The sequence below is a fragment of the Equus asinus genome, chromosome 14 (assembly GCF_041296235.1).
Source record: "Equus asinus isolate D_3611 breed Donkey chromosome 14, EquAss-T2T_v2, whole genome shotgun sequence".
NCBI classification, from domain to species: domain Eukaryota; kingdom Metazoa; phylum Chordata; class Mammalia; order Perissodactyla; family Equidae; genus Equus; species Equus asinus.
In genome coordinates this window covers 22,556,011-22,581,195 of record NC_091803.1, presented here as the reverse complement: position 1 = coordinate 22,581,195, position 25,185 = coordinate 22,556,011, and the positions used below count along the sequence as shown (strand labels likewise).

Sequence of the window (25,185 nt, the reverse complement as noted above, 5' to 3'; positions counted from 1 at the left end):
TTTAATGGCAATATGTCTGCAGTGGTTTTCAAAGTGGTGTGTGTAAGGTGTTCTTTTGGGGTGTAGGAAGAAAAGAGAAAGAGGAAGAAATGACGCTTCACTAACATCTGCTGAAGAGGCTCACATTGACACCCTCAGTTGCCCATATGCCCAGCAGTCCAATGTGATGGGTGTGATGTGTTTACGGAAGGTTCCACTTATGGGGGGGCATTGACAGTAAGACCTTCCTCATGCACTTATTTCCAGTGACTTGTGACACAAGGCCTGGCAAGGGGGATTTACAAATTAATTAGTTTTAACTAGACTGACACTCAGAAAATGGGCAAGATGTCTGCCAAGAAGCTCCAGCTTTTGGATCATGTTGATCATGCAGGCCCAAGTGGACCTCAAGACAGTGGCTCAGCTGGCATTTCCTATGGTCCCCAAAGGAGAACTTCATCAGCTACTTTGTGAATTAAAACACTGACTAGCCCATCAGATTGGACAAAAGTTGACCAAAACAATTTAAAAACTTCAAAAAGGCTGTTTAAAATGTCAATCTATATTCGCTTTCATGAATAATGAGACCTGACCTAAATCTTTGAAATGAGATGGAAAATGACTGCAGATGGCTTTTATACCACAATAAAATGTGTGGCTTATTTTAGGGCAAAGTTCTTAAAAGAATTGTCAAACAAAGAAGAGTCACACACTGTCTCTCATAAACAGGCAAATGGTTCACATTTGCTGATCTTTTCTGAGATGGCAGGATGTTGTCTGCTACACACACTTAAGGACGGCATTTTAACCAAGATTGAGGAAATAACTGCTTTTCAAAGGAAACTCATGCTATGGAAAGAGCATTTTTGAAAATGGATGTTTTTGGAAATGTTTCAACCATTACGTGATTTTGTGGCTAAAAAAAATGATGTCCGTGTGCTGTCTACAAACCCAAATCTGTGAAGTTAAAAAATCTGGAAACAGAATTTTGTCAACTGTTTCAGAATCTTCCAAATGAAGAGATCGAGTGTTTTTTAGACCCATTTGTTAAAAATATGAAAATGCTACCTCTTTCAATCAGTTTGCAAAATCATCCATCGACATTAGGGAAGATGAAACTTTACCAGCCAAATATCAGCAAAAGTCTTGGCATGCTTGCAGGATGGAATTAAAGAGTGAATATTGTGATTTAGTAAATACTGCCAATGACATTTTTCTTTCATTTGGATCTGTGTCTCTTTCTGAGGTGTATTTTTGGTTATGGTGGATGTTAAAATCAAGTATGGAAATACACCCAACCTAACACCAGATCTTCAAATCACTGTATAACCAAGCGTTGTGTCACAATTTTCAATAAGCATGAATAATATTAAATCACATTGCTTCCAATAAAAAATCCAATTTCCATATTTTGAGAGAAAAATCATTCCTTTAAGCAGTTTTAAATTTATTAGTCTAGAATTGCACATAAAATTCCCGTATTTCAGAATGTTATGTATTTGTACTTTCTCTATTTGTTTTAATAAACTTGTTAGAGATTTGTCTAGTTTATTGCTTTTGTTTCAGAGAACCAGCTCTTTTAATTTATGTTTCCCAAGTCATCTCTTCCATTATTTCCTTTTTTCTGTTTTCTTAATTTATTTTGTTGTTATTTTTCAAAGAAGTTAGCATTGAAGGCTTAGCAAGCATTTATTTTTCCTTTCAAATAATGAGAGTGCTTAAATACCTCACATTTTATCTGAATACTGCTTTGCTACCATGCATATCCTGTTTTTAAAGAATTATTTCCATTTTTGTTATTTTAAAGGTAAACTGTAATTTTAATTTTACTCGAAACTTTGATCTAGGAAGTATTTAAGAGAGCATCTTAAAATTTCAATTTTAATCAGTAAGTTCTGGGGATCTACTGTACAGCATGATGACTTTAGTAATAATACTGTATTATATCATTGAAAGTTGCCAAGAGTAGATCTTAAATGTTCTCATGACAAAAAAAGATGGTAATTATGTGACATGATGAAGGTGTCAGCTAACGCTATGGTCATATTCATATCATATTGCAATATATATGTGGATCAAATCAATACTTTGTACACCTGAAACATACACAATGTTATATGTCAAGAATACCTCCAAAAAGCTGGAAAAAATTTCAATTTTAGCTTTTAAAATATTGACTTTTATGATCGTTTCTACTTATATTCAAGTGTGCTAGCCCTGCTTTGGAGCACCTTTTACTGAAGTTTTGTGGTCTGCTGTTTGATAAATTTTGTAAATGTTCCACACACATCTGAAAAGTGATCTCTGGGGGCTGTGGACACACATACACACACACAGACACACTATAAATCAGCCGTGATAGAAAATGTCTACATTTTTCATATCCTCTTTCTTTTTATTTTTTGTCCAAGTAATTTGTCACAGGCTTAGAAGATGTCTTTAAAGTCTTCACCAATTTTTTTTATCAGTTTTGCTTTATATTTAATTTATTTTTACTGTATAATGGTATGATATATGAGACATAGAGGTTTGTGACTAATATATTATCATTTTGGATTTTATCCTTTTTAAACATAAAATGACCTTCACTGTATTTTCAATGCTTTTTATTTTTCATTGTTTTGAAGTTAGAAGTTTCTTTTCTTTTCCATTTGCCTTAGAATCGTTTCCAATAATTTACTTTGTAAACTTCCCTACTCCTTTGGCTTGAAGGGACCCTCTAAAGGCAGCGGTGGGTTGAGATTCTGTCTTTATTGTGGCTGCTTGCTGTTCTGAAGGAAACTGGGTCTCATTTTGTTCCTTTGTGGGTAACCTGTATTTTCTACTGGATGCTCAGAGGACTTTTCCTCATCTTTGAAATTCAAAATGTCCAGGATATCTAGTTCTGTCAATGTGGTCGCTAAGGTAACTTGGATTCTTTTCCTGCTATAGACACAGAAATGCTGGATAAAATATAACACAAATCTAATCGTGTAGCTCTGCCAGTTGTTTGCCTTTGCTTGCTTGCTTACAGACTTATCCTTCTCCCTCCGTCTGCTCCACTCTGCATCGTAGGGACTGATCCTTGCAAACTGCATTTCCAGATTGCCTGGCCAAAGGGAGGCCAGCGGGATGATGAGAAGGCAGGGACAGAGAGGGAGGCTGGGGCACTCCTCCCTCTCTCTGCCTTTGACAAATGCCTCTGGCAGTGCTTGTTTCTCTTCAGTGGCTCCTGCCCTGCATCTTAGCACGGTCTTCCTTCCACAGCCCCGGTTCCTGTTGGGCAGCCTCTACCATGGTTCTAGCTCCTTCTGAGCACCCCGACTTTCAGATTCTGGTAATGCCACCTTCGCCCTATGTCCCTCCAGACTAGGGGTTGGAAGAACTTTCTGCTATTGCTAATCTCTGATAACCATGCTCTGTTGGGTTTTTCAGCCCTTCTCACCACTTAGTAGATAGCTCACTGTTTCATGTTTTTTTATTGAACTACCTGACATGGGCTGTGTTTTCCTGACTATGCTCTAACTGATAAAATAACTTAGTGTGAAAGAAAGGAAGAGGAAACGCAGAGCCCAGAGAGGAGAGCGTAGGAGTGGGTGCTGCTGCAGAAGAGGAAAACCCAAAAAGGCTCTGGTCATTGGGAGTTTTAATGTCCGCACAGGGATGAAAGAAGTGGTCTTGGACCCAAAACAGCAGGAAGCAGGAAGTGAGACCCTGGTTTGGCTGCCCCTTCTATAAGTGGGGACTTAGATTCAACCTGCCCACTGCTCAGCAAAGTGGCAGAGATGCTTATTTCTGCCCAGAGCAATGGCTGCGGAAGAAAAAGGCCCCAGTGGCAAATCAGAACTCCAAACCTGTGCCTCAGGGATGTCCAGTCCAAATTTACACTCCCACGTGGTGTAGGCATTCCAAGCCAAGAGTGAATGTACAAACTGGTCCTCAGCTGATGAAAAGCCTGTGGCACCTGTGCACGGGCGTGGATCTTTGAGCACAAAGGGAAAAGCAACACCTGCTGAAGATGCTGCTAGAGTTGTGGCCCACAAAAAAGTGACAAACCACACTGGGAAACTGTTTACTACTGGGAAAAGTCAGAGAAGTACAAAAGAGGATTAGTGCCTTAAGAAATTGAGATCACAGAATGATATTCTGAAAGAAAATATGAAGAGGTAAAAGAATAAAAATTATAATGAAAGATTCATACTCAGGGAAAAGTAAGGGGTAGATTTATAAAAGAAGCAAATTAAACTGCTAGAAATGGAAAACGTTCATTAAGATGAAAAACTCAGCGGACAGTTTAAGCCACAAGTTACAAAAGAAAAAGAGTTTGTGATTTTGAAAGTAATTTTGGGGAATTACTTATAAGATACAAAGAAAGATAAAAATATGAAAAAAAATTTCAAAGAGTTTGAGAAACTTGGAAGATAAGTAATGTCTCAGTTAAGGTTTAGTTCAAGGACCAGTAACCACTCTGGGTATTGTAGTCAGGAAGGAATTTAATACAGGGAATTTGATGCTTACAAGATTGTTGAAGGGCTGAAGGAGTGGATTAGGTGATCTTTAGATTGACTCCCAGAATAATTCAGAATCGACTCTCCAGGACAGTTACTACCACTGAGGCTGCTACTGGAGTGTGTTTGCTCTTCCTAAAACTTTCTCTTTCCCCCTCAAAAGCTGGAGAATGGACCCTTGAAGGCATGATCCAAGGATTCAGAAGCCATTGTTACTCTTCATACCGTCACCGTGACTTCTTCCCAGCCAGGTAGCTGGGGAGTGGACAGTGGAATGTTGCCACAGGAAAATGTCATGTTTCCATCATTTTTCTTTCCTGTAGAAACAGCCAGAAGTGGTCAGGGAAAACGCCTTTATCCAGTGGCATGCTGGAGCCAGCTCATACCGGTTTGAGCCAATTGTTAAATTTTCAGTAATTTTATGAGCTGGTTATTAAACATACCCATTCTTAAATGAATGATAAATGAAATATAAACACATTCTCAAATGAACTACAAACTTACAATTAAATAAATTATAAAAATCAAAGGCGGTAAATACTAAAAACTCATTACTTCCTAAGTATTTGACTACATTTTATTATTGTCTATGATTTTGTAATCAATTTAATCTATGGTGGAAATAGTGTGTAATGGTGTACTGGTATACCACTGCGCATCTTTTCCCAATACCATGTTCAATGACATCATGTTGGTAGCTTCGAATTGGCCACGGTGGGAGTATTTACATCATGGAAATGGGAAAATGCTGCAAGACGTTTTTTGAGACCCAGTTAGTAAGCATTTACCAGTACACCACTGCTTTTGCTTCACTTCTACATTCCATACTTGTGCAAGTGCTTTTGTATACGGGAACTAAATCTCATCCAGAACTCTAGTAGCAGGAGAGTCTGGAAAATACACCTATTAGTTTTTCAATTTTCTCAGTCTGATGGAGTATGAATGGATGTTGGATGAGCCAATCAAGAGTACTGAGCTTGAATGAAGAGGTCCAAATACATCTAATAAAAATTTACGAAAGAGAGAATATAGATATTGGGAGAGAGCCTATATCTGAAAATATAGACTTAGAATTGTCTAGAATGAGTATTAACAGGTGAACAACAAGTAGACTTCTCAAGAGCAACAAATTATCTTCAGAGTAGTAAGGAAATAATTAGCTTATAATTCTTTACCAAGTTGAACTATAATTAAAATGAAATTGAGATATAGACCTTTTTCTTTTTGTTTTTTTTTTGGTGAGGAAGATTAACCCTGAGCTAACATCTGTTGCCAATCTTCCTCTTTTTTTTTTTGCTTGAGGAAGACTAGCCCTGAGCTAACATCTGTGCCAATCATCCTCTATTTTGTATGTGGGTTGCTACCATAGCCTGGCTGATGAGTGGTGTATGTCCAGGCCCAGTATCCAAACCTGTGAACCCCAGGCCACTGAAGCAGAGTGTGCCAAACTTAATCACTACACCATGGGGCCGGCTCCCTAGATATAGACATTTTAAAGACAAAGACTTAAAAAGCTTTCCATTTGCAGTTCCTCAATGAAAAAATTGCTAAATTCCCCTCATTGAGAAGGGAATTGAACCCAGAAGGAAAGAGTGTTCTGCAAGAAGCAACAGTAAACAGAAAAATTGGTAAACTTGTGGGAAAGTTTAGATAAGCATTGGTTGTAACATGCAACAATAACAACAACAACAATAATGATTAATTTTGGGGGGTTTAAGAGTAAAGTTGAACTGAAATATTGGACAATAACATGGAAGAACAAAGCAATCCAAAGATGATAAACAACCCAGTGGATAAAGATGAAAAGCAAATTTATAGAAGAGGAAATAAAAATGGCCAAAAACCATATAAAAAGATGCCTAAATTAGCAATCAGGGAAATCCAATTAAGGAAAATGGGACAGTCTGATAATACCAAGTGTTGACAAGACTACTGGGGAAACAGACATGCTTTTAGACTAATGGTGGTCTATAAATTGCCACAACCACTATGATGGTTTGAAAATATGTCCACAAATTCTTTGATACTCTATCTTTCAAAAAGTGGAGCCTAATTCCCCACTCCATGAGTGTGGGCTGTACTTAGTGACGCTTCTAATGAATAGAATGTGGCAAAAGTGATGGTGTATGATTTCTGACACCAAGTCATAAAAGCTCCCTCCATCTGTCTCTTGGATCACTTGTCCAGGGGAAGCCAGCTGCCAAGTCATAAGAACACTTGAGCAGCCCTATGGCGAGGCCCAAAAGGAAGTGAGACCTTTTATGAACAGCTAAGTGAGTGAACCTTCTTGAAGTTGGAGCCTTTGTCTCCAATCACATCTTCTGATGGTGGTAGACCTGGTCAATGTCTTGACTGCAACCTCAGGAGGCCTCCTGAGCCAGAACCACCCAGCTAAGCAACTCTTGATTCCTGACACACAGAACCTGTGAGATGATAAATATTTGTTGTTTTAAGCCACTAAGTTCAGAGATAATTTGTGATGTGGCAATAGGTAAATCAACCACTATGGAGAACAATTTGGCAAGATCCAGTAATACTGTATCTAGGTATGTAGGCTAGAGAAGTTCCTGCAAATGTATACAAAAAGACACACCTGAGGATATTCATTGCGTCATACTTTTCTGTCAATTGAATAATGGGTAAATAAATTGCAATATATTTATACAATGGAAAAACAATGGAGAAGTTAAAATAGAATTAACTAAGTGTGTGTTTATGGATTTTGATAAATTTCTAAAATTTAATATAGAGTGAATTGTGCAAGTTGCAAAAGCATATGTATGGTGTGATATTATTGATGTAAATTTAAAGGTATATACAGCAATACTATAATATATTCTATATGGTTACATTTAAATGCAGAAAAACTTAAAAACATGGAGGGCAAGGATACATTCCACCTCCAGAATAGAGGTGTAGTTGTGGAGGGAGGTGGAAGAATAGAATAGATGGGCAAGGCTTCAATGTAATACATTACTTCTTTAAAAAGATCTGAAGCAAATAAAGCGAAATATTGGCCTGTGTTCAATCTGGGTGGTGAGTCCATGGGAGCATTATATTATTTGCTGAATTTTCTGTTTGTTTGAAATAATATTTATTGCTATTAATGTAGATTTTCATTCTGCTACTGTTTTGGGATGTCTTCTTTGCTTTGCAAAGGTCTGCACCTTTTCCAAATCAGCTTGCCTCTAACCTAATGTCTTTCTTTTTGACTTAATATCTCCTCACCTTATTCTGATATTTCCTTGTGAATTTGCATTCTTATTTCGTAGACAACCTGCTTTTTTACTTGTTTTTAAGGACATAACCAGAAACTTTGTAAAATTGTCTTCTTTCTTTATCGTATCATTGTTGACAATATGCTTCTTGGTCTACATCTTCTTGAAAGTGCTTCCTCCTCTAACGATGCAGAACTTTTATACAAACCCCCACATTGGTGTTTTCTGCTTACTCATTGCTATCTGATTTGAGCTCCATCCAAACCCTGTTTGCCAATTGGCATGCCCCTGCAGGATCTTAACAAGGGAACACAATTGTTTTATAAGTGCTTGGCAAACACCCAGGGTCTAGCTGGCATTCCTCTAGTGCATCTTTGCTGGAGTAAGATGGGATCTTCTTGTCCCTATAACTTAAATCTTGGACTCTGAGGAGGAGACAGACATTTCTGGGGTATCTGAGGTCTTCTGCAGTACTTCCTTAATCAAAAGCAATGCATGAAAAAAAGCCATAATCCCCGTAGGTCATTGCTCCTAGGGTCGTTCTCACAAACACCCGTGCCTGCAGCAAATTTCACATCTTCCTGTGTAGGGTCCATGGTCCATGCCTCACACCCTTCCATTGCTATCCGTGTTGCATATGGGAGGTATGATTCCTGAGTAGCTAGAGGAAGGGGGTTCCTGCTTCACCGTGGTGCTAAGGACAGTGGCGATTTGACCTTGGCTGCTTTTAAAAAGCAATTCCAACGTAGCCAGAAGAGTGATTCTCTGATGTCATGGTTGGTCATCCCTGAGTCGCTGAAAAAGAAGAGAATTTGGGTAGATAAAAATTTCTTGTTATCCCTTTACTATCTGACTCTGTTATTTAGTTTCTGAATTCAAAGTGTCGGTATGCCACTGATTATTTGTCATTCTAATCCTAATGTGGTGACTTAATGGAAGCTTCTTCCATACCCTGGTGCTGTCAGGAATATCGTTAGTTTTGTGTCCCTTCGTGGGTATTTTTAGGGGAATTTGACAAAGGCCTTATCGGGGTCGGCTAGGCTCTTTAACTTTAGAATGCAAGGTCAACATAGCCCCTTGTATGTCTGGTAATTAGAGGACAGGAACCCCTGTCAAGTCTGCAGTAGATTCCACACACTCCAGACACTCTACCGAGAGCCCAGACTTCAGCTGAGGTCTTGCAGCTCCTTTCCAAAGTCCATCTAAGACTTTAAAAAATCTTAAGTTCTTTGAAAAAGTATCGGAGACAAGTTAAAATGCATTTCTCTGGATATCTTTCCTCTTCTCTTTGTGGTCCATTACCAGAAATTTGTGCAACTTAAATACTTTAGAGCAGTGCTTCTTAAACTGTTAGTGGGGAAAGACTAGTTTTTTTTTTTTTAAAGTTCCAGTCCTTGGCAGACTGATACTTTTGTAAAATAAGGTAAGAATGAATCACTGTAAAAAGAAATTAAAAAGCAACGATATACAAAAATCAAGTCAACTGGTCACATGCTTAGATCTTTGGACAATGCTATAAAAATTTCAATGCATTCTCTCAATTCCTGTGCTTATCTCATTCAGACCAGCAACAAACAGTGTTCGACTGGCTGTGGTCCACAGACCACACTTTGAGTAGCACTGTTTCAGAGGCCATGCAGAATTATGTTTGGTACACTCTTTGTCCAGAATAATAATATCAGACTATAGCAATGTGCCAGGGTCTTAGGTACTGTAGTGAAAAAATGTGGAAGGTATGTTAGTCTGCGTTCTCCAGAGAAACATAATCAACAGAGTATGTATAGAAAGAGATTTATTATAAGGAACTGGCTTACATGATTGTGGAGGCTGAGAAGTCTCAAAATCTGCGGTTGGCAAGTTGGAGACCCAGGGGAGCCTATGGTGTAAACTCCAGTCTGAATCTGAGTCCAAGTCCAAGGGCAGGAGAAGACGTGCTCCAGCTCGGCAGTCAGGCAGAGAGAATGAGTTCTCCCTAACTCTGCCTTATGTTCTATTCGGGCCTCCAACAGATTAGGTAAGGCCCACCCACATTAGGGAGGACAGTCTGCTTTACTCAGTCGACCCATTCAAATATTAACGTCATTCAGAAACATCCTCACAGACACACCTAGAATAACATTTAACCAAATATCTGGGCACCCCGTGGCCCAGTCAAGTTGACAGATAAAATAAACCATCGCTGCAGGGCATCATCTCAAGTCACTGTGAACGGGGCTCTTCAGCTTATTACTCTGCCAAGAAATGTACCAGTTCCTGGATCCTGAAAACAGGAGCTACCTCTTTTGTTTTTAACTTCCCGACACCTTGTCCATTATGTGACCATGGAGCCAGCCTCCCTGGAGCCCAGGAAATAGACTCTTCTTCAGCTCTGATGCTTTCCATTCAAACAGCCTCCTCCTCCAGATTCAGCCAGCTGCTTGCTGACACCACCCCCTGGTGCTCTGCTGCTCACACGCCGGATCCCTCAGCACCGTGATGCACCAAGCCGGCCAGCTTCTCTCTGAAGCTCCCCCTCTGCCAGGTCCTTACTGACCCTCCTTCAAAACCCAGCATGTTTTATCTTCCACCTAATGCATCCAAGACCTGCTTTGTCCTGGATCCTGCTTCACAGAATCCTTAGCAAGTAATTTACTGATGATATTTACTGAGAATGTGCCTGGTGCTAAGTCTGGTGCTTTCCATACCTTATCTTATTTCATATTTACAAAAATACTATTCAGTATGTATCAAAACCCTACTTTTACAGAGAATGAGACCTAGGCTTACAGAGGGTAAGTAACTTACCTACATGGCTATTAAGCGCAGAGCTATGATTTAAATCTAACACTGTTTTTGATGAGAAAGTCCTGATTCTTGACCATGAAACCATATTGCCCTACCAAAAATACAAATTATTCACATGATAAACAATCTCTTTAATATTTCTCAATGAGTAAAATTGCTGTTGAAAATATTTATATTTTTTCACCTCCACGTAAGGATCCGTCTTTAAGTTTTAGTTCAACACCATGGTTGTCTTTGCTGGTGAACTTGTATGTTTCCCTTCCTTAGCCAAAGAGAGGCTCTTAAAGCTTGGGCTCTTAAAGCTCCATCAGTGGCTTGGAGCAAAATTTAGTCCTTAATTGCAGCAGCTGTTTTTAGCTTACTTGGGATAATGTTCTTCCCTTTCCTGAACATGACTTTATTTATCGATATGGATAGTTCACTTGCACATTTCTGGAACTTCCCGCTGGACTTTGAGCATTTTGGCTGCAGAGACTGATGAACTGAATGTGTACCTAATTTTGTAAGCTGATTTTTCCGGAAGCAAATTGTGTTGATCTATCAAGTGGGATTCAGATATGACCAGTTTTCTCTGCACTATCTGCTAGGGAGTGGCTTGGATATGTTCGTTTGAGTATAACCTTGTAACTGAGGCTGTAAAAATTTGTGTGGTGAATCCAAAGCTTCAGACAGCCAGATAAAGGCGGTAATGGGAAGATATTTACAAAATGCTGGGGAACTAACGTGATGAGTGGCGAAATGGGAAGGAAGGCTGTCAGCGCCTCTACTCACCTGCGTGGGGCTCTCTCTGGGTAGTGAAATTAGATAAGATCAGTGAGGGTGTCTTTGCATGTTTATGAAGGACTTATAAGATGGTTAAAATAACAGCTGGTGAGGCTCCAGGATCTTGGGGGGCCAGTGCTGAGGGGGAAGCTGGAAACACATAGGAAGCGTTAACCGGTGTTGACTTCTCATCCCCAAGACTGGGAACCTGTCCACACTGAAATGACCACAGCACAATGGTCAGGAGTGGCCTAACTCGTATGTCTGATTCTCACTTTTAAACCTCTTTGGTCTGAAATTTAACTTAGAGACAAGAAGAGATGGTAATTGAAGCGTCCTTGCAGAGAAAGATTCTTGAATTCTATTTATGCGTAGAGAGAGCCTCCCCAACGGCTGGGAGGGTGAGGTCTGACTGATAATCAGCTAAAGATATACCCCTTATAATTGGCAAATGTGTGCACACTTTGTATCTAGCATCCGGCCATTTGTGATCGGCTTGGGGAGGTATAATTTGTTAGCTGTGGAAAGAGTTAAGGGTGGTTGGGAGGCTGACACCTGCCTCTTGCCTCAGCCATGTGTCTGTTTTACTTTTCGGGGCCCAGAACATTTGGGAGAGTTCTCCCAGTTGTATGATGAGTGCAAAGTACCTTTCATAGAAATAAAGGAATCAGGAAGTGTGGTGTATTTTTTTGGAAGATAATTAATTCATTTTTAGACATGTTGGGTTTGAAATGAGAGTTTGACGTCTGGATGGAACTGTCTAGTGCTCAGCCGAGGCTGCTTAGTTGCAGTAGCACTAAGGAGGCTTGTGTTCCAGAACTGATTCTTTCACTAACTGGCTTTGTGCTCTTGGTCAAGCCCTGTTACTTTTAGGAGTCTCGTTGGTTGGTCTCTAAGTCAGCAGCTCTCAGCCCAAACAGGGACATGCTGGTGTGTGCTCTAGACTGGAGGGAGAGAGTGGAGGGGGTGTCCTGCAGGGCCTGTCACTCAGTGGTGTCCCAGGGAAGAGAAGACAGGAGCCCTCACTCCCTAGTGCCTGCCAGCTCCAACATCCCGTGATCAGTGACTTGAGTGTGCTCTGAGGGATGGCAAGGTTTGGGTGCCCTGAGCAGTCATCCTCAGAGACTAACCTTCTGTTGGCTGTCTTTTCCTGTAATTTACACCTTGTTACCCAGCAGTGCCCAGAGGGGCCGCTTGGGCCACTTCAGCTTATGGTACAGATGAAAACTTTAGTGCCAAGGGGACTCTAAAGTGACATACACGAGTCTGATAGGTGTATGGGGAGAGAGCTCAGGGGTCATTTCTCTCCCACAGAACCCCTGGTGGGAGGCCCTCAGCCTCTCCTTGAATGCCCTCAGTGGCGGGGAGATTACTTCTTCCCGTGCTGCCCAGCTGACCCTTCTGGAGCTCTGTTCAGAAGGTGTCCTTTACCCGTCCCTTATAATTCACTCCGCATACTTCCTACCCATTCCCTAATTCCGCTCAGAGGCTTATCGGTCCTTGGTCCTCTTAGCCCCCTTTCCACATGGGGAAGCAGAACCTTATGTGCTCAGTGACTCACCTATCATGACAGCCGGGTTCTTTCTGCTGTGGAGAGGCCCACCTTTCTAATTGCCCTTCCTCTTTCTGTTCTGTGCCTGCTCTTTCATTCTCCTTATGCCTCTCTTCCCTCCCCCCTACCTTAGCCTGGAGGCTCCGGCCTGCCTTGTGCTTGTGGGAACTTCTAAGCCCCAGTGGTGGCTGCCTGGGCAGAGGAGCTTTGCCTGGAGGGCTTGTTATTCTGGTCCAAGGGGATGCTTTAGTTTCCTGTGAGAATGCTGGAAGCTGCTTCGTTCTGGGGCACCGTAAGGCATCACTTACCTTTGCAGCAGGGCAGGTGTGAGTGGTATCTCAGAGGGGTGTGCTCGTAAGCCACTCATACAAGCAGGCGTCTGCATCCCAGGCAGTGTGGGGGCTACTTCTCAGAGGTGCAGACTGCTGTATGTGTTTACTTAGAGCCCGGGCATCTCCCCGCTCTGTGAGTGCTGTGTGAGTGGAACACCTGCTTTACCTGGGAGAAGAGAAACGCTTGGATCTCCCCATGGTCACAGCCAGGACACCCTGTCCCTGGGCAGCCCAGCATTTCTTGGATGCATAGCCCTTTCTGACAAGGACTGAGAAAGAGTTTATCAGGCCAAGAAAAGGAGCAGGGCGTATTCTTGTTTGCATGGAGAGAGGGTTTTATGATGACATGGTGTCCCACAGTCTGCAAAGACAACATGGTTCAAATTCATAATTAAATGGGAAAAATGAAGTAAGACATGAATTGAAGGGAAGGATAGAACTTGAGATCATTTAAGATTGTTCAGGCCAAGGGGACCCTGGAATTTTCTGACTTTCCCTCTAGAAATGTTATTGTTATTTTAAAAGTGACACTGGCCATCTGAAAACTGAGGTGGTCCTTGAAGGAAGGAAAGGAAGAATGAATGATGATGTCTCTTTCCCCGCCCCCTGCTCTCCTGTGAACAGGGAGAAGATGCCTTTCCACCATGTGACCGCTGGCCTGTTGTACAAGGGGAATTACCTCAACCGCTCTCTCTCTGCTGGCAGCGACAGCGAGCAGCTTGCTAACATCTCTGTGGAGGAGCTAGACGGTAAGGAGCCAGCCCTGTCTGGGAGGTTAGCCACCCAAGGGAGGCATTTGTGGCTATTGTGCATCTAAGGTGAAAGCACCAGGCTCTGCCCACCAGTTGTGTCCAAATCTAACCGTGGTACAATGGGAAAGAGTTCAGAGATAAATCTGCCTAAGTGACTTCTTTGTGTGGGACAGAACTTATAGCCTGAAAGATCTATGGTGAATATTTTGGTTTCTTGGATACTGACTGAGGGGATAGCCTTCAACTCCCAAAATGTATTTTCCAGGTTATGGAATCTTTGTCGCCAGTAGTGTTGTCGTGTTTTCATATTGTCATTTACGATGGGGCCCAGGTGCAGGGGAGGTTGAAGCCCTGCTAACTGCTGTCTCTTGACTTGTGGCCATGGTGCTCTGAATCCTTATCCAGATCAGAATCATCTGGAAGCCATGTCAAGGTGGGAAGGACAGCAATTATTTTAATTGCCCCTGTCCCTTTGCAACACAGTACAGCTCTGGGTACTCAGGGCAGGGTTAGGGATGGGAACAAACCTGGGAATACGAGGACCACATTCATCCTGGGACAGGGCCCCACAGTCTCCCCATGGGTAAACTAACCCTTTGATTAGAAAAAATTAAAAAGAGGAAGAAGGAATTTTTTTCTAGAATAGAGAATTAGGTTGGTTCAGCCAGATGCTGTACCTAGGTGCTATATCTGCTGAGGCCAAACCAGAATCAGTTTTCCCTAGTGTTTGGAGTGCTGTGTTTCGTGTGACACCATTTTAAACCGTGAAGTTTAAATTTACTTTCTAAAACAGAGAAGTCAAAATTACCCCAGATGGCCCACATCTTTGCTCTGTAAGTGTGCTTTCTCTGTGCACAGTTCTCACAAGGGGAAGTTGGGAGATGCGGCTCTGGGTCAGGGAGGCCAAACTTGCTTCCTGATCAGCGGGAGATGAGGAAAGCGAAGGTTAGGGCCCAGGGATAGTTTTCCTGCTCTTGTCCTCTTGGTGTGCTTGCTTCTCTAGAGTGTGCTTATTTACAGGAACGCAGGAGGGCTGGGTCCGAGGAGAGGCTGGGATGTTAGAGGATGTGGGAGTGATGTGGGAGGAGCCTGGCTCCTTCGGGCCAGCAGCTGCTCACTGCAGTCTGGACAGAGACTGGTGGCCGGAGAGAAGAGCAGGCCCTTCGGATCTCCTGGCCTTCAGTTGGCCAACGGACATTTGGATACAGGACACAGAAGGAAGCAATAGAGCCCTGACCACCTCCAAAGTGAGTCTGGCCTGGTGACCGTAAAGAAGGCCGAGGCAGGGGCTGGCCCCATGGCAGAGTGGTTACATTCACATGCTTCACTTTAGCAGCCCTGGGTTCACAGGTTCGGATCTCGGGCGTGGACATACACATCGTTCATTATATCATTCTGTGGAGGTGTCCCACATGCAAAATAGAGGAAGATTGAGATAGATGTTAGCTCAGTGACAATCTTCCTAACAAAAAAAAAAGCAAAAAAAAAACCGGAAGGCCCAGGCTGGGCTGGCTGCGTTTGGTAGGCAAGGTGAGGCCCAGGCTTTCCTGCACCCTGGGAGTGGAGATTAGGGCAGGTGATGCACTGATTTGGGTGGGTTTGCGTCATGTTTGAGTAGGTTCCCTGGGTTTAGTCATCAGGTAGCAGGAAGGACTGGGAGCCTCATGGTGGGGCCCTGCTGAGTGGAGGCCCCGAGAACTGGTGCCTCTTGAAGAGGCTGTGAATACCAACCAAATGAAGTTGGGAAATCATCTGTGGCTTTCACACATCCTGGCTTTCACATCTCCCTCCTTCCTCCCTCTCCACTTTGCCATGAATAATCAAGACATGATTTCTCCAAGGCTTTTTTCTCTGTTAAATCTGGGCACCTCTGGGGTACACAGCTTTTCAAGAGGACGATGGCTGGCTTTCAGCCCTTCTCCTCGCTTGGGGTGCCTGGCAGAAATGGCCTCCATGTTCTTGGGCAAGCAGTAGAGCCGAGGAGCTGGTTTCACTCAGGCCGAGGCAGCCGAGCAGGGCTGAAGCACGTCTTCTCCGCAGGTGCGGTGAGCAGGCAGTGATGCTACAGCCCTCCAGCCCAGGTGGGCAGACTTAGCAGTGGAAGCCCTGGTCGGGGTCCCTGATCCAGCGAAGCTGGGCTTTATGGCCTGAGGCTGGCAAGTGAGGATGCTGTGTTTGTCCTTCAGGAAGGTAATCCAGGCTCTTAGCTTGGAGAAGGGCCATTTATTTTCTGACAGAAGATTCCTTCTGCTTATTTATCTATTTTTTGCCAAGGTGAACCCTGAGTTATGACTGCTCGTGCTTTATTATGAGCACCTCGGGGCTCTGGGCAGGGCTGTGCAGATGCATGCTGAGTTTAGAGCAGGTGGCAGGGTCTGCAAACGAACTGGCCCAAATCAGTTTAGATGACCGTGGGTTGGTTCTTGGGGAAGCGGAAGTTTCTGAGGTTTTTGCTGTTTGCTGTTCTCTTGGGCCTGCCTCGTGTCAAGCCAAGCCCTAAAGTCCTGCAGCTCGGGGCCACTCTTTTATCCTCAGAGGATGTGTGGTGTTGCACAGGGAGTTGGTGTATTGGACGCTGCTGGACATTGAAGCATCCTTTGTGGTCCAGCTACTGTCCTCCCTTACTGCTCCCCTCTCCCCACCCCGCAGTGGCTCTAGCTTTCTGCATATGGGTTACGTGGGACAGGTTCCCCCACCTGATTAGTGTTCATCACTAGGGATGGAATGCCCATTTTCTTCAGTGTAAGGGTCAAAGGCACCCAGTCCTTGAGTGATTACCCTCTGAGACCAGGCGTGAAAAGAGCCACTCTCCACGCAGACCATCTCCAGCTGCCGTTCACTCTGGGAAGTTTCTATTTCTTCTCTTTAAACAAAGATCAGGAGGAAATAATGCAAAGCTGCATCAAGTTGGCCAAATTGGAGTTGGAAATCACCCAACAAACTCAGCAACGAGGAATTGGTTGAGACATTCATTCATTCATTCATATTCATTCATTTACTCATTCCTATTCATTCATTCATTCCAGGAATGTTTACCCAAATGATTTCTGGGTGGAGGAGGAAATCAACTAAGTATCATGTTTGTTGCCTGTGCCTGAGGAGTTTGCAATCTACCCATGAGTTTATGTACATACAAAATTTATAAGCAGTCTCTTGTACATTTTAGAGTGTGTCATGTGGAATTTTATTACACATAGGAATTATAATTTTTTCAAAACAGTTTTCTCAATTACAACATACAAAATTTATAAGCAGTCTCTTGTACATTTTAGAGTGTGTCATGTGGAATTTTATTACACATAGGAATTATAATTTTTTCAAAACAGTTTTCTCAATGCTATTTATTGAATAATCTTGTTCTGCTATCCTAATCTTAATTAAATTTGCTTCTATCTGAAGTTCATTCATTTTCATTGATATGTGGTATTCCATTGTATATAAATATACCTCAGTTTCTATATCTGTTCGATTCAGGTGGATATTTGGGTTGTTTCCAGTTTGGGGCTATTCAGATATAACTCAGCCGTCTCTTGTGCAACTGTGATGTTAGGGCATGCTCTCCTCACAGCTCCCTCATGGCTGGTGTGAAATGTCTGAGTTTGGGTATTTCACATTATTTTTGCCAGTAACAGTGTCAGCCCCTCAGATGGCTGTCTTGGGTCTTCCTTTTAGCTTAGCTTAGTTTGCTCTCACATCTTTGATGGCTGTTATTTCTGTTTTTTCTTCAGGAATGCCTTCCATTTAATGCTGGATCTTCACTCTTTGTTTTCCACAATATGTGTCTCTTCTCACATTATTTTTCCCTTTTTGCATTTCTGCATTCATTCTTAAGTTTGTCTTCCACATGACTGATTCAGTTGTCTGCAGCCATTCAAAAAATTTCTTTATTATTACCTTTAGAGCCTATTTTGCTTATAGATGAAAGTTTCAGTTTATTTGTAGCCTGATTTTGTTTTAGTAGCTCTCCTTTTTTTCCCAACTTTTTGGTCAATGTATACCACAGAATATAGAATATAATACAGTATAATAAAATACAGTACAATACAGTATGATACAGAAAACTACTAATGTGCAGTTCAGTTCTTATGGAACGTGAAACATGCACCAACCACCTGGGTTAGGGAATGAGGTGTTACTGGCACCCTGCAGTCCCCGAGGGCCCTCCCCAACCTCTCTTCCTCGAAGACAACCACTGTCCTGACGTTCTGTCATCGCTGAAGTGTGTTTGGTTTTCCCTTCAGCTCAGTGGGGTCATGCCATATCTCTTCTTTTGTGTCCAGCCTCTTGTCCTCAACATTATATTTGCAAGATTCAACCATGTTTTTTGACGGTAGCTGAAGTTCATTCATTGTCATTAATGTATGTGTTCCATTTTCTATAAATAAGCCTCAATTTATTTATCTGTTATTCTGGACAGGTGTTCGAGTTGTTTCCAGTTTGCAGCTGCTAGGACATACTCTAAGCGTCCTCCATTTTGTTGCTGCTGTGCTCTTAGGATGTGCTCTCCTCATGGCTCTCTCTTCCTGTTTTACTGGGGCCATATTTTTTTTACTCTCTTCCAACTCTTTGTCTTATTCAGAACAACTTGTACACAGTTTATGGAAGTCTCTTCTGTTATTATCATAAATTATATACTACCTTTATTTTGCATTAGGAGATGTTTTTATATGGTCCTTTTTGCTTTTTGCTGTTCTGCTTTGTGTCTTAACAATTAAAGTTCTCTGTAGGCCCCGTATCTGTTAGCAAACAAGGTTTGCAAAGAATCTTTAGCTTTCTTCATTCCACCTTTACTTTATCTCAGCCCTGGGATAACTTTCCCCTTTTCTGCCCCAGCTGGAGAATCCAGTTTCTAGGAGACATTCACCTGGTTCATGGTTGCTGGGCAGAGGTGGGGTCTTGATTGTCCCGACTGTTGAGTTCACTCCCTAGGTCACAGATTTGTCTAACTCCTTTGTGCTTCCCCTCTCCGGTTCTCCTTCATGTTTCCAAACTAGTATCCAGCATTCAGCGATCCCAGGTACATTCTGGTTCTCATCTCCCCTCTGCAAATCATACACGATGGGACATACCAACCTGTGACTCCAGTTATTCTTTGAGAGTTGTGTTCCGTAAATGAGCTTAGCAAAAGGGTGCTGCTGAGGTGGGTTTGGGTTGGGGACTAGATCATCATGGAAAACAGTTGCTATGAAATAGGGAGCAACTGCTCGATTTGCTCATCAGTGTAGCCTCTGAGACCTGACAGGGCCAGTGGTGATGGGTCGATGTCTTCCTTCCATATGTGCCACTGTAGTTCCCACAGTGGGTGGCAATTGTGTTTCTCCAGTTTCATTGGTGTTGCAATTAGCAAAAATTCTCCTCAGCCTCTGACATGTGTACATGTCTCAAGGTTAATATTTCTGGTGATGTGGCTATACATATATTTTTGGGGTATTAATTTGAGTTTGGGAGTGGATGTATCAATCTGCCACCTTTCCGTCACGAAGCCCTATTTTAGTAGCTGGCTAAACTTCATTTAGACTGATCCAGAGTCACTGCCTCAGTGACCCCTGTTTGCCTAATCCAATGGACCCTCAGTATTTATTCTTGACTTTCTGCAGCATCTGGCAGTGCTGCTCACACCCTTGCTTTTGAAGTTTGTCACTGCTTTGGAATCCATGTCGCTGGCTGACTCTCCTTCCACCTCTTTTCTACCTCTTTGTCATTTCCACTGTTCCTGTGTGCCCCTCATCTTCTGCCCATTCCTTATGCACTATTGTCTCTTGGGGTTGTTTTTTCTTGTCCCAAAGGGGATCTTTGTGCTGATTGCCTCAAGATGTGCATCTTCAATCCCTTCCTCCCTCCTGCATTTTAGACCTGCTACCTACAGTCCTGTGCAGATGTCCCACAAGTTCCTTAAACTCTAAAGACCCAAAGCTGAACTGATTTTCTTTTTTCTCCAAAACTGCCCTCCTCTGGAATTTTTCTCAGGAAATGATATCACTTTATACCCAGTCAGCCGCAGGGTAATTTGAGAGTCATCCTTGGTTCCTCTTTTTCTCTTGCTCTCTGCATATAATTGGCAAAGTCCTGCAGATCTTGACCTCTCACCTTATCTCCTAACTATCTTTCCTGTTTAACCACATTGCTATTGTCTTGGGCCGGGTCCCCACCTCCTAGGCAACTAGTCTCTGGAAGTTCATCTCCTTGTGCCTTGTCCATGATATCCTCCCATATCAATCCACTTCCATTTCCTTAGAGGGAAGCTTCTCAAATACATACTTTATTAGGTTGTCTCTCTGCTTACAACTTTTTTCGTCTTGTCCTACAAATATATAAATATATGTTTAATATTTTTTAATTTTAAAAAATTTTCAAATCTACAGAGGTTTTAGAAAGTACAGTGAATGCCTGCATACTCTTCATTTAATTGTTAATATCACAGCATTTGCTTTCTCTCTCTTTCCCATTCTCCCAACGCGCACACACACACATACACACATAATTTTTTGAGTTCTAGAATTTTAATTATGTTCTTTTTGATAGTTTCCATTTCTCTTCTGAAATACTCTGTTTACTCATTAAAACAATATTTTTCTTCAATTCTTTAGACATATTTTCCTATATTTATAATAGTTCCTTAATGTCTTTATGTCCAAAAGCCAACAGCTAGGCTCTAAGCCATCTTAGGGTTGGTTTTTATTGTCTCCTTTTTTCAGATGGTCAACTTTTCTTGTTTCTTTCATGCCTGTTAATCTTGGACTCTATACTGAACATTGTGAATGTTATATTATAGAGACTCTGTGTTCTCCTATCTTTCTCTGAAGGGGGCTGGTTTTTACTCTAGTAAGTCATTCAGTTACTAGCTGACCACCTTAAACTTGTGTAGATTTGGTTTTATGCTTTGCTGGGGTAGATCTGTGAAGTCCCAAGGTATCTCCCAGGTGCCTCTAACTTGGCAGGGACTCGGCCTCCAGACTCTGTCTTCCTTGTGGATCTTGTCAGGGCTTGGTTTTAGGGTTTGTTCAGGCAGGTCTACCGTAGGCCTTTAGAGTGTGTTCCTTACTCTTAAGATGTGGTCTTTCTAGTGTCTCAGCTGGATGCCTGGGGTATTAATGAGATTTTTCAGACATCTCCTAAGGCTGCTTAAATTCTGGTTTCTGTTTTCCATTCTCCACCTCATAGCACCTGCTTCCTGGTCAGTCTGGTTTAATCTCAACTTGCACATGGGTAGCCCAGCCTTCAGCCAAGTATTCATAGGGAACACAGACACAGACTTCTGGAGCCCCCTCTCTGCATAGTTTTCTTCTCTCTGCTGCCTTACCCCACAGATTATAGCTCCTTCAACTACCCCTAAGTATGAACTGTGGCTGGGAAAATGTCCTCAGGAAGAGAACCAGGGTGGATATTGGGGCTCACCATGTGAATTTCCTTTCTCCCTGCAATTGCAATTCTGTGCTACCTGTTGTCTACTCTCTGAAAACAGTTGCTTTACATATTTTGTTCAGTTTTATGATTGTACATGGTGGGAGGGTTATTCTTGTGCCAGTTACCAAAAGTTTTTTATTAATAATTTATTTTTTTACCTGAACCAGTTAAAACTAATTTTCAACCATCATAGCACTTTATCCTTTAAAACTTCACTTCTGCTTATAATTCTTAAATGGCTCTCTACAGCCTGCAGCTGTGTTAGCTATACCTAAACACTGTAACACAGCATATGAAGTCCTGTGTGGCCTGAACCCTTCCTTTTTGTCTGCTTTGACTTCCTACTTGCCTTCCAGATGGTTCCCTGCTGCCTCTGGATCTTTCCTGCTTCTCTGCCTTTGTTCTAGCTGCTTGTGTCAGGAATGTTCTGTCTACCTGGGAAAAACCTACTCATCTTTTAATTTTCAACATTGTCGTTGTTGTGATCATCATCACAGATGAAGTTTATTGAGTGCTTACCATGGGTTAGGAACTGTCCAAAAAGTGCATTACGTGAGTTGACTCATTTGATCCTTTCAATAATCCTATGATGGAGGTACTATTATTAGCCCCATTTTTGCAAATGTGGAAAATGGAGACTTTCAATAACCTTGTTCGAGGTCACGTAACTAGCATGTGTTAGAACTGAGATGCGAACTCCACCTGACTTCAGAGCTCATGCCTTTTAAGTTTTGTGCTCTGAATTCTCCTCCCTGCTAGATAAGACCCTTTGTGCCTTCCTGGCACCTCATGTCACCATCATATATATCACTGCCACCACTGTGACACGTGGGTGAGAACTTGGCTGATTAATCAAACTTTCAGTGGGTGGAGAGAGATTTTTAAATCTCTGTGAGAGCCCAGTGTGCTCCTCACTGGGAGCAGAGGTAGAGTGCAGTCCGGGGAGGGCTGATGGTGGGCATCAGTTCATGCCAGAAGGAGGCTGGCTCCTGTGCCGTGAGCTCTGAGGAGCCCCTCCCCACCGCCACCCATCTGGTCCATCATATATTTTCTTGTAAAGAAGAGTCTCCTCCCCGCCCCCCTTTTTTCCTCCTCTACTGTGCTGCTTGATTTAAAAATCCCAGAGGCACACCCTACATGCCTTTTTTGAGATACTTCCCTCTACAGGCTTTTCAAGAAGAGTTTTAAGGAGGCAGAAACATTATCGTCACAAGAAGAGAAGCTCTCAAGTCTTATCTGAGAAGGCTGATGGCTCAGAGTTCTCTCCTCCAGAGGAGGTGATAAAACCTACACAATGAACCACATCATCCAGCAGGAGTGGGAGTGCCAGATATACAGCTCTGCTCCTGAGCTAGGAATTAGCCTTACAACCTGGGCCTTTTATCCACCTGGGTACCTTCCTCCTGGAGGCTTGACCTGCCTTTGAGCCTTGAGAGGGAAGTCTTTTGTGGAGAGTTGTGAAGCTTTGTTAGCAGAGCCAAGGAGGGATTTCTCTGATGGTAGCTGCTTCCAAGGGCCCACTCCTTAAAGGGACATTTGCTTAAGTCTTCTTGTGGTTTTCTGCATCTTGTTCTGAAAATGCATTTTGATAGCTGTGGCCAAGAAGGAAACCTGAGTACCATCCCTGCCACTTTCATTTTATTCATTTGTAATTTATGTTCTGCCTGCTTCCAAAAGTGATCGAGACATCATATGATAAAGGAAGAAATATAAACTGCAAAGGCTGTCAGAGTAGAAATAGAAAAAAAAAATTCACATGTAAAGAGGAAGAAAAAAACATGACGGCCCCTAAAATGAATACATTTACTGTGAATGAGCATTAAATTTAGCTCCAAGCTTCCAGCTGGTTGGAGCAAAAAGCTAACACGAATTACCTTGTTCCAATGACAGCTTAAAGTGTCCCATTGGAAGAATGGTTTTCTCATTTAAATAGGAGCCCTTTGGCCTATAATTAAAAAAAACCAATATACAACCATTTTGTACTGTTATTTCAGAGATTTGGGGGGGCTTTCAACTTTTTTTCACCCTCAAATTTCTAAGGATTTTATTTTTATTTTTTTATCTATTTTTACTAGTAATAGTGGCTTGTGATGGTGGTGATTCTCAGTGAAGGAGGAGGTGCTAATCTTAGGCTCTCCAGATGCAGAGAGATGAGGGCAGATTGTAGTTTAAAAAGCCTTCCCACCAGATGATTCTAAGTAACCCATGTAGAATATGTTTCTCTGATTCTTACTGCTAAGAACCCTGCTTGAGATAGTACTCAGAAGTGATATCTTGGTACAAAAGTTCAAGGATCTGCCTCATAAAGCATGACCTTGACTTGGGATATTTGAGGAACAAGAGTTACCAACCATTCATCTCTATGGTAAAACAACCTTGATATTATTCCTATGGAACCTTCCACTCTCAACAGACATGCATCCTAATAGATCTAGTAAGGTAATTAAGCCCCCTCGTGCTTCCCCAGATAACTAAATAAGTTAACCTGTTGAGTAGAATTGTTCAGCATTATCCATCTGGATGCTGAAGAGAGTTTGCCAAGACTCATCATTTTGATGTTGGCTTCATTGATACTGAGCTGTTTCTCCTGGTGGTAATTGGCGAACAGCAGATTCAACTGTTTCCTGGGGCTACTCAAGGATGTGATATTAGCAATATGTTCTAGCAGGGATGGCTCACTGGTCTTTCCCCTTCACAGTGGCATTCAGAGAATCTCATCTAAACACTACTCCAAGTCATTTAAAAGCAGATGCTGAGCTGGGACACAGCCGTTTAAAATCCACGTTCTTTATCAGGATGGTCATTTCTGCTTTCTCTAATTCTCAAGCTGGAAGAGCACTGGATTTACATTGAGACCTGTATTGCTATATTGCCGTATAACAAATTACTCCAAAACTTACTGATTTAAAATGAAAAAACATTTTTATGTCACAGTTTCTGTGGATCAGGAATTCAATAGTGGCATAGATGGTTGCTTTGGCCAAATGTCTTTCAAAAGATTGTAGTTAAGACATTTGCTGGGACTGTAATAATCTGAAGGCTTGACAGGGGCCTTCCAATTCCAAGCTCACTCACATGGTTGTTGGCTGGAGGCCTCAATTCTTTCCTTGAGGACCTCTCCATAGAACTGCTTGAGTGACTTATGACATGGGATTTGGCTTTTCCTAGAATGAATGATCATTTTATGCCTTGTCTCAGATGTTACATATTGTCTCTTCTGCCATATATATTCATTAAGAGTGAGTCATGGAATACAGCCCACACTTAAGATGAGTGAAATTAGTCTCCATCTTTTGAGGGCAGGAGTATCAAAGAATTAGTAGGTATATTTTAAAACTACCAAAGACCATACAAGTTAGTTTGGAGATGGTTTCTAGCTATTGAATTGAAAGCTAATGAAATGTTATAGAAAGTTCTAAAATCATACCTAGAAGTTTCTTTATGCAGTGAAGAGGAGAGAACCAATGGTCATTGGTGTAAAAATAAGACTTAAAACCTACCTGGTCTTGATGGAGTAGGGTCTCTGCAGTCCCTCAGATCGGGGTTCCTCTCAGTACTACTTAGCAGCTGCAACAGAGATTCTTATCACCTCCCCAATATCATTTCTTCCTTAATAGTAGAAATTTCATCTGGATAAATGGATACTAGAATAAAGACTACAGTCTCCTTAAGAGCTAGGTGTGGCCATATTAGTAAATTCTGGCCAATGGGATGTAAGCAGAAATGACATTGGGCCAGTTTGGTGCACTTTGCCTCTTCTTTATCCTTTCCTCCTTATTACTGGAATGGGAATGTCATCATCTACCATGAAGACAAAGAGTCTCACCCTTGGATGATAGAGTGGTGAGCTGGGAGGACAATAGGTGCCTGTGGATTGTGGTAGTAGAACAGAGAGAGACCAACTTCTATCTTGGT

General features: G+C 42.1%; 1 protein-coding gene across 9 annotated transcripts in view; it reads left to right on the top strand.

The window, feature by feature from the left end:
- CALN1 (calneuron 1) overlaps window positions 1–25,185 on the top strand; it is a 524,370-nt gene that overhangs the window by 154,394 nt on the left and 344,791 nt on the right. For all 9 annotated transcript variants that reach the window (XM_070484485.1, XM_070484479.1, XM_070484478.1 and 6 more), the window contains one exon: window positions 13,739–13,863. In XM_070484485.1, coding sequence (XP_070340586.1) covers window positions 13,739–13,863 — 125 coding nt within the window. The remainder of the gene's footprint in view (window positions 1–13,738; window positions 13,864–25,185) is intronic.